General features: G+C 44.5%; 1 protein-coding gene across 7 annotated transcripts in view; it reads right to left on the reverse strand.

Annotated features, from left to right (window-relative positions):
• The window catches only part of GRIP2 (glutamate receptor interacting protein 2), a 388,526-nt gene that overhangs the window by 41,593 nt on the left and 330,168 nt on the right, over positions 1 to 16,765 (reverse strand). For all 7 annotated transcript variants that reach the window (XM_082209301.1, XM_082209299.1, XM_082209298.1 and 4 more), the window contains exons 8-12: positions 10,158 to 10,305; positions 7,617 to 7,786; positions 3,585 to 3,710; positions 2,708 to 2,860; positions 1,170 to 1,356 (exon numbers count right to left, since the gene is read on the reverse strand). In XM_082209301.1, the coding sequence (XP_082065427.1) occupies positions 1,170 to 1,356; positions 2,708 to 2,860; positions 3,585 to 3,710; positions 7,617 to 7,786; positions 10,158 to 10,305 (784 nt within the window). The remainder of the gene's footprint in view (positions 1 to 1,169; positions 1,357 to 2,707; positions 2,861 to 3,584; positions 3,711 to 7,616; positions 7,787 to 10,157; positions 10,306 to 16,765) is intronic.

Genomic DNA, 16,765 nt, shown 5'->3' on the forward strand with positions numbered 1-16,765 from the left:
ACCCTGTTTCCCCCCTTTTTGTGATGTTTTCAGGTCACTTCCGGGTTTGACATGATGCACACGTGCGTGGTCACAGACATATCAAATGCGCCTAAATCGGTCGCTGCCTGTATGCTGCTACCTTTCTCATTTTCAGCCTACGTTTATTCAGCATGTCTCTATTTGTTCATGTACCCATATCAATCTAATGCAAAGCAAAAATATATTTGTGCATGGTTCAGATAATGCAGGGAGGAGGAACTTTTTCCAGCCCTAGGGCCGCATTCGCTTTCAGGCAACCTTTTGGGGGCCACGTGCCAGTGGTGAGCAAGGCTAGAGGCATAGGCAGGTGGAACAATGAATGAGAATTGGTCCCTTAAACAGTAGGCTGCTTCCTCTACACACCTTTCTCTATCCTCCACCCAAGAAGCAATCAAGAAGCATTACCAGAGTCCAAGGACACATTCCAGCCAGGCAAATATCACTCTCGGAGGGCACAAGCAGGGCTGGTAAGGAATGTGGCTCTGAGGGCCAGGCAGAGATATCTGGAGGGCCACATTTCCCCCTCCACCCTAGGCCTGAGGTTCCTCACCTGCAGGCTAATGCCTCTTGGAACTGCACCCAATATGAGGACAGGTGCCTTTTCTGAGAAGAACGAAATGAATTGTTATTCCAGAGAATATGCAAGCTCTTTGCTGCTCCTCAGATGGCAGATGCAACATCAACGGAATCTATTCCTTCTGGCGCTATATGAGGGGTGGTCAAATTTAGACCATAAAGCAGAGTGTGCCCTTTGGGTTAATCAAACTGCAGGCTCACCAAGATGATTACAGTGCAATTTTAATGGATTGTAACCATTTCATGGTAAGATGCTTTTGATTGTTAGAAGGTTGAATAACACAGCAAGAAATCATCAAACCTCTAGAATGATGATGTTTCATCTTGAGGAGGAAATAGAGCAAGCTGTGTCGAAACGGAGCACAAATAGGTAGTCTCTCTGATAGATAATTTGTGGCAGGCACGGGCTTCCTATTACTACTCCCTTGACGGATGTGCCAGCCCAAAGTCACAAACAATTAGAATTCCGAGGAAGGTAATAAAGATGTGACCTCTGCGTGTGGGGAGACACTTCTATTAACAAAAGGGAACGCTATCATTATCATTTGAAACTCAAGAGCAAGGTCTCTAACCTCTCTGCTGGGCTGTCAGGCTCAATAAATCGGATGAGAGGTGGAGAAGAGAGAGTTTCAGTAGCAAAGATCCCTCCCTGCAGCTGCAGTCCAAAGCCGTTCAAGGGGTCTCCTCTTAGAATCACCTCTGTTGTTTCCGTATGAACAATCTGCCCTCCAGGTCCCACAGTGCTAGAGGCCAATGACACTGAAAGAGAGACAGGGTCAAGGTAGCAATACACTCTTTTCGGAACATCTGCAATTTGTGCTCTGTTTTTACTACAAACAGCACCTCCCCTCCTCCATTTTGAAGTACAGTGGTACCTCGGGTTACATACACTTCAGGTTACATATGCTTCAGGTTACAGACTCTGCTAACCCAGAAATAGTACCTCGGGTTAAGAACTTTGCTTCAGGTTGAGAATAGAAATCTCGCAGCAGTGGCGTGGCAGCAGCGGGAGGCCCCATTAGCTAAAGTGGTGCTTCAGGTTAAGAACAGTTTCAGATTAAGAACGGACCTCCAGAATGAATTAAGTATGTAACCAGAGGTACCACTGTACATTATTTGCTACCGGAGCACTAGGCTTTTGCAGTCCCCAAATGAGTTTTATATCTATCATGACCAGAACTATTCCTCACTGAACAACCCAGAAGCTTGCACCCATTGGAAATTTGCCACTGGAACCCAGTTTCTTAACTGTTTGGTCAAACCCCTTTCAATCCTAGTCTGCGGTGCAGAGAAAGTCTATAGAGGGCAACATCATATTACCATGTGGCCCAGAGAGATGAAATATGCAGCTAAGGCAGGTTTTGAGCTCAAAAAGAGATGCACGCAGAACATATAAGAAGTGCTGTGGTTACAACATCCTCCTCGACTAGCTGCAGTAGGAAAGATCAGCTCAAAGAGGGAAGGGAAACCTGAAGAGAGGAAAACTAACATCAGATAAACTGTTTACCATACAAATGAACTGATGAATGGCTTTGGGATCGTTCCCAACTGCACATTCACTAGGCTGAAGACTGTGGTTGAGGGGGGCCGACAGAAACACATGTTCAGCTCTACTGCGCATGTAATGGAGTGTGTGAACTAAGTAACACAGTCAGTAGGCCTCGGCTTGATATGCATGCCCCGTGATGGAGGAGGAAATAGGGCTCAACAATTTGGAAACAACAAAATCCAGATACACCCTCTTTAAAAGGTGAAAGGACAAAAAAGATCCCAATACTAACTCTGAGCACCTTCCAGTCATTAAAAAATATGTCTCTAACTTCTGGGCTTCTGGGAACCACTGAGGCAAGGGGCGGGAACATCAAGTTTCTAGCAATTTCTGAGGGGGATTTGAAAGCTCCACAGGGAACTCAAGGGACCCCCAACAGAAAAATTGGAGGAATTGAAAGGACATGCATTCGCCTTTTGTTATTTACTTTTTTTAAAAAAGAGAGAGCAGAGAACTGCAACAGTAGTTTAAGTAATGAATACTTTAATTCCAAGTAACCCCGAGCAGAGCAGGCCTACCTACCTACCCACCCCCCATTAGTCAACTGCCTGTGACCCTTACATGAGCTTTTGTGCTCCTTCTTCCTTTGTCTTCTCCTCAACATGGTGGCCCGTGGGCTCATGGGATGGTTGCTTCGAGGTAGAGTATTAGAATTCTGGCAGGCAAATGCTGACGTGTTCATCGTGGGAGATGCAAAGCTGGCAGCTACAAGAGCTGGGTAGAAAGACAGGCTTAGTGTCAGAAATCAGCCTTTCTTGCCATCATTGTTGGCCCCAACCTTTATCTTACACGTGCCTATTTGTGTACAACGCACATGCCTGAACATATACCAAAAATGTGTAGCTTACTAGTAATTATTTTCCCCTCCCCAAAACACATTAAAAAAAATAGTTATGTTAAAACTTCACCCCACCCCTCCGCAGGATGCCAGCGTATTTTGCCGGCCTACAAAACTGCTAAACCTGCCAAATTCCACATTGCTGAAGGAGTTTCTCCGGAGCTTTCAACTTAGGGACTCCCCCACTCCTCACTCACATTCTTTTAGAAAGAATTAAGTGGAAGATTGCATCTCTACACCACATGGTTCATTGTGCTTTCATATGGAGCACAGAAGGGGTCCTGGCTGAAGACCTAATCTCCTTTCAGTGGACAAGACAGGTAAAAGTAGAAGAGAGACAGATGACCATGAATACCAAGGGTGTGCTAGGGTAGAGTCAGGAGAAGTTGACGGAAGACTAGGCAACTTCCATAATAGCTTTGTTTGAAGACATGGGTCTACTGGATGGAACAGGAGAAGTATGAGATGTCTTGACAAATGGAGAGGGGCCAAGGCTTGTCCACAGGAGCAAGAAATGTGGCAGATTCAGTGCTGCTTGCAAAGAATGCAAAATTGTGGCTGGGCAGATCAACAGAGAAGAGAAAATCAAGAGAGTGTTACATTTGCAGTAATCCTGGCTTGATGTCTGGTTCCAGGTGGGTGTCTTGCAATGCCCTGGATGGTGAGTGTGGCAATAGCTGACGCAGGGATCCCAGCAGTGGTGGTGGTCGCTCTTCTGCACTTTGACTTTGTCCAGCATGATGCAGGAAATATGACCAAAAAAGAAAAAAGGACAGCGTAATTATACATGGCATGCAAAGCGAATTTGTGGTTATCCCACTATTGAAAAAAAAGGTCAAGAAGACTATGGGCAGGTGGTTCTATCAGGACAGAGTCTTTGTCTGTTTGGGGGACAAAGTATATGCTATTAAAAGCCTCCCCCCCCCCAGCCACACAGCTTCAAAGATCCTGGTAGAGGTTACAGCAGTCTACAGACTGCACAAGTTCTGTTTGTGACTTTCAACCTAGAGCACAGGGCCCCTTGCAGGGCTAACCAGATTCAGCATAGATTGACCAGTCCACATGACTTCCTTTCCTCAGGGAAAGACTTAACCATCCCCTCTGCTATATTTCTGCTGCTCATCTGTGGGCATGTGAACTTGTCACTGGGGATAGCATTTGTGGGAGAATCATTGCTTTAATTATCAGGAAGTTATACAGTTAAGAGATCCTCGGCAAACCAAGAAGCAAGAAGTCACTGCTGACTCAAAATGGAAATCACAAGGTCACATGCATGACTCATGATGCTGCCTTTACTGCATTAGACCCTTGGCTCTCATATTATCTACTGTACTATCAGTATCATCTAACCCAGAGTTTTCCAAACTTGGGTCTCCAGCTATTTTTGGACTACAATTCCCATCATCCTTGACCATGGGTCCTGCTAGCTAGGGATGATGGGAGTTGTAGCCCAACTCATCAATATATTTCTAGGGAGGGGTCCTTTCTAATTCTGCTACCTGACCGGAAGGCCCAGGTTCAGTTCCTGGCATCTCTAGGTGCGGCTGGGAAGCACTTCTTTCTGAAACCTTGGAGAGATGCTACCAGTCAGTGGGGACAAAACAGACCAATGATCTGACTATGTATAGGGTAGCTTCCTATGTTCCTTTTAAGTGAGGGAGCTAGGAATAAGATCTTCTGCATTTAGGACATGTGCTCCACCCCTGAGCCACACAAGGTGCTGAATACCGTTCTCTTGCTTATCAGCTAAGGCCTGAAACAGCAACTCTGGCTCGTTGGCCATTGAAGAAATCTTTACCATGCCTGAATTTAAAAGATATCGTTCATGGCAACAGACATTATTTGCCCATGTTAAAGATCCCCACCCCATTACTTTTAAAACTAGCAAAGAAGAGCATGTGAATGCTCTCTCAACACACACATGGAACAGAGTGTTCTTCAACATCATTTCATTGAAAAATAAAAATGCTTGAGGTTATTCTCTTTTTGCTGATTTCATAGTGAATGCAGCTGCCTGTGTGTCTTGGTGTAACCAGAAACAAGAGCTTAAAGACATTTGCAAACACCTGACTCAAGGCAATTATATTTCTATAAATTGGCCACAGAAGCTTAGCATCCACTGGAGAGTGGACGAAGGGAAAATAGACTGCTGATGTTTAGAGTCACGCAGGGAAATGGCTTTTTAGGTCAGAGGCATGTAGCGGAGTCACTTGTCGTGGGGGTGCTATTCCTCCAAAATACTCCATGCCCTCCATGTGCTGCCAGCATTTAAGCTGCCTCTGAAAGTTCAATTTGTAGAGCCGAGTATCTCATCCGTGAAGGATGGTTATCAGACTGTGCAAGGTTATAAGAACTGGAGTTTAACCATAGCTAAGAGAGATTGCTCACTGCAATATCAGCTGAAAAGCAGGACTTGTGGAAATTTATTCCTAAATCGCTGAGAATTTTGCCAGAGAAACTATAGTCATTTTTACTAAGCCATACTTCTAAATAACTTCTATAATAATGTTCCCAGCTGACTGCAAGCACCTGCACATATAAACTGACAAACCAATACTTCTGAAGTATGCCACTAGCACACAAAGAAGTGGTACTGTTAAGAGGAATGGGAAAGTGTGAACTTTCACCTTGGACACAACACCCAAATGCCAGGATTTCCATAGGTCAGGGATAGGGAACCTGTGGCCTTCCAGATGTTTCTGGCCTTCCAACTTCCATCAGACCCAGCCATAATGGCCAATGGTGTGGGATGATGAAAGTTAAGAACATAAGAAGAGCCAATGGCATCCTGTTCTTACAGTGGCCAACCAGAAGCCAGTGGATAGGGCCAATCAGAGAGGGTGGGGCAGGCAGGAGGGGCCATTTAGCCCAGGGTCTCCAGCTCAAATGGGGTTCAATTTTGGACACTTGGCATTTTGTTATTTCCCCCGCAAATTGTTTTTATGCACATAGAACTGAATTGAGACACACCCTCTCATCTCGAAAAGCATTTGTTTAATAAATAATAATAATAATAATAATAATAATAATAATAATAATACATAAACAACTAGGTTTCACTCTATTTTTGGTGCCTTATGCTTTTGGGTGTTGTTTTTATTAGTGTTAGTCCTGTCAAGGAATTTTTGGTCCTGATTCCAAAGTCCTTTTTAGCATGCAGGGGGCACACACTTTGACCAAGGGCCTAGCTCTCACTTAAATAAATATAAATCTAGATTTACATACCGTATTTTTCACCCTATAGGACACACTTTTCCCCCTCCAAAAATGAAGGGGAAATGTGTGTGCGTCCTATGGGGTGAATGCAGGCTTCTTGGCTTCAGCGATAGCAACGCGAAGCCTAGGAAGCCTGCGCTCCGGAGGCTTCACGTTGCTTTCGCTGAAGCCAGGAGAGTCTGCTCTTTGAGGCTGGTGGTGGGGGGAAGCAGCGCTTCCCCCCATCGCCAGCCCCACAAGCTGGGTTGAAAAGCCCACAGGAGCCGCACACTCTTTAAAGGGTGCGCAGCTTCTGCGGGCTTTTCTATGAGGTGGGGGAATTCCCTCACCTCATAGAAAAGCCTGGAGCCGCACAGCCTTTAAAGAGCGCACCACTCTTGGGGGCTTTTCCCCAAGGAGGGAGAAGGGACTGACTGGCCGAGTCCGTCCCTTCTCCCTCCTGTGGGCTTTTGCGGGAGATGGGGGAATTTCTTTAAAAGGGCTGCACGGCTTCTCCTGGCTTTTCTGGGAGGTGGGGGAATTCCGCCACCTCCTGCAAAAGCAGGAAGAAGGTCTTGGAGTAGCGCACAGGCTGCGTGCAGCCTGTGCGCTGCTCCCAGAGACGCGGGTGGGGGGTGGGGAATCATATTTCCCCCTTGATTTCCCCCCCTGAAAACTAGGTGCGCCCTATGGGCCAGTGTGCCCTATATGGCGAAAAATACGGTACATTTTAGTTAATTAAATTTGCATGTGAATAAACACAATAGTTCTGAAGCAAAAGACATAAATTATTTGTTTTTAGATGTTGCACAGGAAACATGGGGTAGGAGCATCTTAGAAAAAGCATGATCTCCTGTATGTGAAATGGGGTGGGTGGGCAATCCTCCTTCTAAAATGATGGTTGCTACCCACACTTTCTTTAAGTAATTTTCAAAAAAGTTGCCTGCTGAATTAATCTAAGCATCTTTTCAGGGAAACTTTTTTAAAAGATATATGAATTAAGTGATTTATCATTTAAAGTTGTATCCCTGGTTTAATTCATGACGCAGCTTCACCCATGATGGTAATGACATTCAGCAGGTACCTTTTGTGCCATCTTTAAATGTTTGCTGAAAAGAGGTGGGCAGTTAAGAGTACAGCCCCTACAATGGTTTATTAATATTTGTTTTTAATTTCTTTTAGCTTTTAACTTGTTTTTAATTTTTTATGACTGTATTGTTTGGCTTTATGTTTTTAAACCACCAATAAAACAGTTAAATCCATAAAAATGCACAATATAGTCTATTATGTTTCTATGGGATCACAATGCCAACCAAGGAACTCTCACAACCTAACAGATATTCTGCAAAGGCCAGACGGACACAGTTTGGCTATTACACGCCAGTTCCCAGAGGGAGCAGTGTTGTGTCATATCTTACAATCAATCTTGGCACACACCCGTGTCTGGAGGCTTGAGGGGGAGTCTACTCTGGTGTGCAGGTAGTATCTCCAGCTTGACGTTTTCTGACGTTGCAGCTAGCAGTTGGGTAGCCTCCAGCAAGGAGCAATGTTCAGTGCTGGTGCCATCAATGGAAAGAATGTGATCGCCAACATGCAAGGCCCCACATCTGCAGGAGAAGACATAGAGCAAAACAAACAGAGGAGTTACCTGTGGTTGCCACTACAACAATTCACAACCTAACTGATTCACACAAACACACACGCCTCACCCAAGTCCTGTTTACCACTGCGTGAAACCTGCTTCCTGCAATGTTCTCTGTTGGGATTTAGCTGAAGTCCAAATTTAGAATGCCAGGGGTCCAGCCTTGGATCCATCTGGTTGGACACACATGAAAGCACAGAGATTTCATCCAAAAGGCTATCAAAGATGGTTTGGCTGCGAAATGAAGTTACCCTTCACTATGAACTGAAGCGAAAACATTCATGTGTCAAACAGAGTCTGAGAATTATCTTTAAGTATCCAAGGGTCTTTTCCAGGCAATAAATATCCTAAACTTTCTCCTCATTTGCTTTTATTCTTTGCCATTTGGCACTTTAAAAAAGAGTTTGAGTGATCAGGGCAGACAAGTTCCGCATAGGAGATAGGGACTTTTACAGCCTTTCAGAAGGAACGTTTTGGAAAACAAAATGTTTGTGAAATGACACACGCTGGTACTAGATAGTGTTTAACATTTTGTTGCCTAAAAGGGCTATAGAGGAGCACTCCCAGGCTGCAGGGGTTGTATACTCACACAACCACATTTCAATTAGCATTCAAAACAGCAAAAGGGGTGGTAGCTGGGGAAATGGTATTTCTCACCAAAAAGTTGGGGGAAAGGTAAAGAAGTGTGAAGCACTGGGAAAACAAATTATTCCCCCACTAAAATACTTTGAGACAAGACCTCTGAAACATGAACAACAAATGATGAGTTTCTTTATGGGACACAAAACAAAAACACACCCGCAAAGGGCCAAATAAAGTGTACAAGAAGACATACTAAATGGGAGCTCAGTCTTTGCCGGGAAACCACTGTTCCATGCATCAACTGGGATCTCAAACAGAAACTCCCAAATTAATTTTTTAATGTTATGCTCATAGAGACACATTCACCGGGGCCTATTCAATCTCCTGAATAGGAATAAGTGCCTGGCGTGCTCTGGTCCATGGGGTCACGAAGAGTCAGACACGACTAAACGACAACAATTCAATCTCCAACAAACTGAATTTGGTTATCTTTAACAAGATGGTATGGTGAATTCACTTGCAACAGCACTGTCACATGCTTCTGTTGGCGCTTGTGTCTCACAGTGCTGGCCTTATATCAATTTATAGAGCAGTAGCTGTGTCAGTCTGTTGCAGCAAAAAAGAAAGAGTGTTCTTTCAAGGTGGAACTGCTGAAAATCATTGCTATAGAAGGGGGAAAGAAGAAAGAGTACTTCCATGCTTCCATGGAGTGAAGTCAACTTCATGCTTCTGATTAAGGGCTATCCTGAGTTAAAGTGTGTATACACTCATGGGTTTGGGTTTTTTTTGAGCAAGTGGGAGTGTCAACAATGAGGTCAGACAGTGCTTTTTTCTGGGGGGACGCAGGGGTACATATTCTTGTTTAGTCGTTTAGTCGTGTCCAACTCTTCGTGACCCCATGGACCAGAGCACGCATACCCCTACACATTTTGTGAATCTTAAGTTTGGCCTCATTGAGGGGCAGTAGTTCAATATGAGTAGGAAAATGAGAGTACATCTAAACTTTTTTTAGAAAAAAAGCACTGAGGTCAGAGGAAAATGAAAGGCAGGGGGTGTTTGCCTTTACGGTACCAAAAGACTCTTTATTCTTTTTGACTTCTGTCAGTGGTTTGCAAATATTCAGTCTTGAAACGACAATTTTCCGCAATAACTTGCCTGCTAAGAAATGCAATATACACTAGGGGCATATACACTGAATATTCGCCTGGGTCTGCTGGGCCTTGCCATTGTCCTATGTTACCTGAGTAAGCATTCTAGACCGCTGGTCTTCAACTGATGGGTTGGGAGCCACTACCAAGTTGCAGCACACTGTCCACCACATAATTATATGGCTTAAAAAAACATGAGGTGGGACCCCAAGGACTTGTTTAGGCTAAAAGGTGAGTCCCAAAACTGAAAGGGTCGAAAACTAGTGCCCTAAAACATACCCCTGCACATAGTGTTAGAAAATTGGTACTCTGGTCTTTCAGAGAAACCTGCCTACTGTTATTCATCCCATCCAGAAATCCACAGTTCGCCAGGACACAGTTTGAAAACCCTGCCCCTATGCTGTTGAGCACCCCAACTCCATTGAATATACTGGATATTCCTTATTCATGGCACATATTCCTTATATTGATGCATTTTTCAAATACCCCCCTACCCCCCCCCACTCCGCTGCCCCATTAGTTTCAAGAGATGGAAAGATTTAAAGTATGAGGAAAGGGGAAACAAAGTAGAGATGGGAGAAGACCCAACAGAGTTTGGCTTCATACCTGTCTACCACACTGGCTGGCTTGATCTTGTCAATGACTATGACCTGCTTATTCCGATGGGTGTTTGTTGCTAATGTGATTCCTAGTGCGGAGCCGGGAGTCTTTGCAATTTCCACTAGCAAAGGACCTGAAGCATTGGCTACTGTATCTATAAAACAAACAAACAATCAAAAACATTTAAAGTTGCTTCTGCTCAAGTCGTCCCAACGAGGACACTGGCCAGGCTACAAAGTGTGTGCTGTTGTGTTCATGCTCTGCTCAAACACATATGGACACTCAGGGCACATCAATATCCCCAACTTTATTCAGAAGTTTCTGTTGCCAAACCTTTATACATCTATGCCACCCTTGAAAATTCAACAGGAAGGGGTACCTCCGGTGCTGTTTCACACGATATGGCAAATGTGCTTGCAGTGTCCCCCTCCACCCCTCCATCTTTGCCGTCGTCCTTTCCTGACGGCTTGAGGTCAACAGTGAAAAGACAATGTCTGCTGAGAATGGGATGGAGCAGTGCAGAGAGGCTTAAGGTAACAGGGAGCAGAAACCAGAAGCTGAACAAACTGCAGGGGAGCTGCTGTAGAACAGCTGGAGCAAGCAGGGTTCAGGGCCAAGGGATTAGCCAGATGCTAGGACCATGGATAGCTCCAGGACAGATCAACTGCTAGAGTTAAACCGAGCCTTTATTATTCTGATGTACTGCTCAGAAGTCTGAACCAAGTCTTATCCCTCCTTGGTAGATTTTTTGCTTCTTTTTTATTTATTTTTTTAAAAAGACACGTGGGGTTTGGGGAGTCATGCTCTGGCCCTGAATCCAGCATTTCTTTGGCACCCTGTGGCTTCTTGGCATCTCAGACAAGAAGGACTGAGGTGAACATGGCACCCTCGAGAGTTGGTGGGGTTGTTCCTCAGTAGTCTGGACTGCTTGTCCACACATCTTTGTAAGAAAGACTTACAGACTGGACTGCAGGTTCACCAAGGCTACAGAGATTTCCCAACAGCATTTCTTCCATGTTGCTATCTAGATGTGTACTGGGAGCCAGATATAACATCCACTAGGGTGTGCAAACAGCTTTGCATGGGGGACGAATTACAAGGTCAAGTGGGGTGCTTTCTCACATCCCCAAGTCAAAGTGTGATGTCAATCTCCCCCATCAATTCATGGCCCCCGAAAGCCTCATGTCACTTTGTTTCTATGTTTTTCTGTCTCTTATAGCTCCAAGTTTTCCTATAGTTCTTTATTTCTCTTTTTCACTACTTCACCTATTATGCAAGTAGAAACAAGAACATCTAATATTCATTCAGATCACATTCCTAAATGAAGGCTATAGGAAAACATATTTTTAAAGCCTCACATTATGAGATTAAGTATTGAGACTGAAGCTGTATATACAAACATAATTCTCTTCTCTTTGTAAATTGCAATCTTGGCATTTCCTGTTTAGATTGGTTTCAAATGATCTAATTAAGTATTACTTAAGCTAAAGCCGAACAGCTAGAAAGATAGCATCAGACTAAGCTCTGCAAGACTTTAGATCTGAGCTTTCCAGCTGCTCAAATTTAGTAAAGTTAGCTTACACTGGCATGCAAATGAGCTTCAAAGTTTGCAGAAAGTGATTGTTGCTTTGACCTAGTAAGTGCAACTCAGCTCTTTGGCAATTAACTCTATTCCATGAGACAACAGATAGGAAAGGAAAACTTTCAGAATTCAAGAAAGTTCCAGCCTCTTTGGGCCAAGGGGCACATTTGCACATCTAAAAAAAAACTATTGTGAGCAGAAAAAATGAAACTGTGATCCCCTTGTTCTGCAAAATTATTACCGTTCAATTTATGTGCTTGAAACTGTATGTCATTGCCAACCTTTTACCACCTTAGGTGGGAACTTATTCAATAAGTGCATGTTTAGAAATCAAAGGACAGATGACTTGGCACACATCACTATCCAATACCTTTCAATAATACAGGAAATTGCTTTTTTTTTTTTAACATGAAGGTAGTTAGGGGGCAGATAAAGGAACACCCCCAAGACAGGAAATACCTATCAGCCTAGAAACATAAAACCTCTTCCCCTCAAGGCAGGAGAAACTCATCACAAAGCAGTAGTATTCATTAAAAAGATAAAAAATGAATGAATCACCACATAGCCTGCAATCAGGAAGTTCAGAGCACCTCAGATACAGAGAGGCCAGCAAGTGCTATATTAACCTGTTCTGTCACTTCAAAGGAAAAGCTGATGGAATCAATTCAAGGAAATCCTGCAGTCCCTTCTTTGCTTCTTGATGAGTCAGAACAAGGCTTTTCACTCCCACACCACCATGCCTATTTCCTTTCCATTCTGATAAAATGCTGGTATATACAGACTTTGTTCATCAAGGACAGCCGGTCCCTGTTTTTGGTACACCCCCCCCCGATGCTTTGTGAAAATGTTTGCAGTGAGAGCTGCTAGCATTGCCCTTCCTCAGGGTCCAGCTGCTTCCCTTCATGGGTTATAAGAGTTAAACCTCACCTGAGCGACTCCTATCATTAGGGCACATATCCATGTAAATGCACGCATAGGAAACCTCAGGCACTATGCAGTGCCCACAGCCTGGCATTTCGCCACACTGCAGCTATGTTTTGAACCGTTTTGTCGACGACATATTGCTTCCAACAATGTTTTATAAGTTATTATTGCTTAACCAAAAGAGCAAACTATTCAATCGGGTGATTGTAGAGGAAATGAATACAGGAGACAGGAGATACAGCACAGCTTTTGCCAGCCACTGCGCAGCAACGAGTATGTAGGAGTTCAGAAAGCAATCCTTGACATTGGAATTAGGGTGTTAAAAATTTGTGCCTATTTGCAGGGTGTGCTGCACCTGTTAGACTCAGAGCTCCATTGGTGCCTACATCCCAGCCCGGGATGGAGAACTTAATTCCACCACATTTCCTTCTGGGCGTACTTCAGTTGTAGGCAGGGCCAGAGACAACATGGGCAGAGCAAAGAAGGAAAGCATTACCTTTGCACAGTAGGCTTGTTTCTACTCACACTCCCCACTCTGTATCCTCCATCCAGGTGACCAGGACGACATTTTCCAGTCAGGTTAAAAAAGAACTCCAGGAGGGTGCAAATCAGGACCAGTAAGTGGTGTGGCCTGGGGAGTATGCAGAGGGCCAGATAGAGATGCCTGAAGGGTCGCATTTGGCTCCCAGGCCTGAGGTCCTCCATCCCTGGGCTAATGCGTCTCAAAACTACATCCAACATCAGGGGTGGCCAACTCCCAAGAGACTGTGATCTACTCACAGAATTAAAAACTGGCAGTGATCTACCCCCTTCCCTGAGCTTTTTTTAAAGAAGGGAACCCCATTTTTTAGGGGTGCAGGGGAAAGTTGTTGAACGTTTCTTAGGTAGAAGGAAAGCCCCAGTTTTTGAGAATTCAAGCCTAAGATCAAGGGGGAAAGGGGAACAACCACTCACCAACAAATTGCTGGGGAAACAAACAACCTCGCCAAGTAAACCCCGTCTTCCGTTCTGCAGATCGTGCAACAATGGAGAGCTGGGTGAGGGGGTGGGGGCGAATTCTATTTTACCAACGCTAAGGAAAGGGACCCAGCGATCGACCACGATCTACCAAAACCTCCCGGGGATCTACTAGTAGATTGCGATCGACCTGTTGGACATCCCTGTCCTACATGCTAACAGGCGCCCTTTACTTTGTCTCATGTTCCAGGTTCCATGTCATATGGCTCAGTGAGTACATATACAAAATATGCAGAGCTCAGAGCATGGTAACTACTGCTCATTAGGCACAATTTTGCTGTGTACCTTACAAATATAGTTCAAAAGGCATAAGATGCATCTATGTTGCTTCTACAATACGGATTCAGAGTTTATTACGGGGGCAGAGGGGGGGGGGAATGGCAGCCATGCAATTAATGTGTTATTCATGACAACTACAGAGCTAAGCTAGCATTTTAATAATTAGTAAAAAAAAACCTCCCTCATCCATAAATCAGAAAAGCATTGCATGGTCAGGCCCTGCTGCCTCTTCTAGGGGCCTTCCCAGAATATTGTCTTGAGCAATAAAGGCACAGCTGGTGCTCAGCTGTTTTCAGGGGATCCAGGCAACCTCCCCACCACAATGTTGGCACTGCAGGAAAGCCCCATTTTCTCATCACCCAAAACCTGGATATTTTTGGCTGTTGAGAACGTGGCATTCTCCCACTGCCTCCAGCACTTCAATCATGGTTGTGAATGACACGGGGACATGTGTGCCATGGGCCCCTATTGTCTACGGTCTGCAATGCAGTAAAGTGCCATTGTGCTTATGTCCTGCTTGTAGGCTTTTCATAGGCATCTGGTTGGCCATTATGAAAACAGACTGGGGGATTAGGAAGGTCTTTAGACTGATCCAGGAGGGCTTGAATTAAGTTCTTCATGCTACCTCCCTCCCCTTTTGCATTGGTTCACTGTTTTGTGAATTTCCTTTGGCCTCCCTACCATTCTTCCAATGCTTTGAATGAATTTTGTAGTTCCCCACTCCGATGTTTCAGCACTTACTTCTGCTGTTTAATAATAATTAAAAAATGCAAATATCAGCCCTGCAGGGGGGCTATAATCTTCTTCCAGACTGCAACCCTACTTAATTCCCTGCAAGATCTTCCACCACTAGCACCCAACCCAAAGCTATCACTGGTGTAACTGTAAACAAGGATGGAGGGGTTTTTATTGGTTGCCTGGAAAGGCCCCAAATTTATTTAAAATGCTGCAAGCTGTCTTGTTGAAAAGATGCCGGATAAATAAAAACAGCACCAATTCAAGTCTTATTTTAAAATTTCAGCTTGCACTGAAAAGCTAAGAGGGAACTAAAAAAAGAGAAGTGTTAGCTCCAGGGAGGAATATAGAAAGATATGCAACAAACCTAAAGGCGTCAGATGCTTTCATTTCCCCCAGCCAGAAGATCCAGACTGATTGGCAACGTTTGTGTTAGCAACATTGCCAAGAGCCAGGAGTATCAGACACCACATGCTGCTGACATCAGGTAAAGTGAACAGGCGGCTATTCTTCCTCTGGCTCTGACTCCCATGTGCAATGCTGAGCAGAGATCATCCATCCAAATGGGGGCAGCACTCACTGAGGGCAGAACCAGGTGCCATCGAGCTGCTGCTCTTCTCCATGTCTTTTTCTCCTGCTAACGTCTAGTATAGTTTAGGGAAAGGTCTATCGCTTAGAAGGGAGCAGATGCTTCCCATGCAGGAGGCCCAGAGTTCTATCTTTAGCATTTCTGGTTTATTCAGGACTGGAAAACACGTCTGCCTGAGACCTCTGAGAGCTATTGACAGTCAGAGTAGAGGAACCAATAGCCAGATTCAGGCTACAATAATGCTGTTTACTTCCTGCCTGCTCCCCCAGCACAGCCTCACATAATCAGCCGTCAGCACCAGGGCAGTGTCGAGCACAAGGCAATGGCATCACACACTGTCTTGTATTAGGGGAGAGGCCATCAGAAGTCAGACATAATGGGAAACCGTGAGTTGCCACTATGTGACCAAGCAAAAATGAGCCAGGGCTAAACCACAGTTTCATATCCTGGTTTGTTCCCTAAGTAGAGGTTGAATGAATTCCCTGAGTTTGGATGTAATGGGGAACTGTGGTTTGTATTAACCACTTCCAAACACCTCACAGGAGAAGGAGAAGAGGAAAGGAGAGAGCTGGCTGTGTGAGCATAAGGCTTGCCATGAGGCTTGCCATGGCTCATTCCCAGTGAAGGAAACCACGGTTAACCGTGATGTCTGAATGAGGTCACAGAGTGGGGTAAGTTCTGTGCCAGGTTTAAATATAGAGTTCTGAATTTACAGAAGACACATCTCTGACTTGGCTCAAATTAGGGTCCAGTCAGCAGAAGCAAGGTGTATTGCCAGTACTATTTTGAAATTGTTGTTGTTGTTTTAAAGGCAAATTGAGTTAAGTCTGTATCAGTTTGCTTATTTGGGATGAGGAAGGTGGAGCAATGGTGTTAGGGCAGGGACTTCAAGATCTACTGGCAGTACATAAATCCATCAGTGCGGACAGGCCAGTGGGAAGTAACAGACTCTAAATAGACCCCATGAACTCTTAAATGGTGCATTCCAACACAGGAACACTGGAAGGAAGCAGGAGAAGCCACAGCTAAGCTACATCATATTAACATATTGTCCATGCAATTCTTACTGAAAAGCTTCAGCCAACTGTTTTCAGGCACAGTGGTCTGCTTAAATATGGCACTGTGAACGATCAAGAGCTTGACATCTCTTACTGCTGAGCTAAGGGCAGAGATGTACAGCTAACCCCCCCCCCCAACTGTCCACCCCACCATAGCAGCAGCTTTTATAATTCATGTAGAAATAATCAATAAAAGGAAGCTAGCCCTGAAAGGGTAATAATATCTTGCACGATTGTATTGACTACACCGTAGGAATTGCAAAATGCTTTACAAGCAATGAATTTGGCCTCTCAGCACCATTAGGAAGGGTAGGGGTCTGCCTGCAAATTACAAACAGGAAAAGCAGCAGATGAACAGTTGCAGCAGAAACATACTAGGAGCGGCAAAGGAGGGTCAAAGGAAGATCAAACCACTCCGACAGAAATATAC

The sequence above is a fragment of the Podarcis vaucheri genome, assembly GCF_965113315.1.
Source record: "Podarcis vaucheri genome assembly, chromosome: 2".
NCBI lineage: Eukaryota > Metazoa > Chordata > Lepidosauria > Squamata > Lacertidae > Podarcis > Podarcis vaucheri.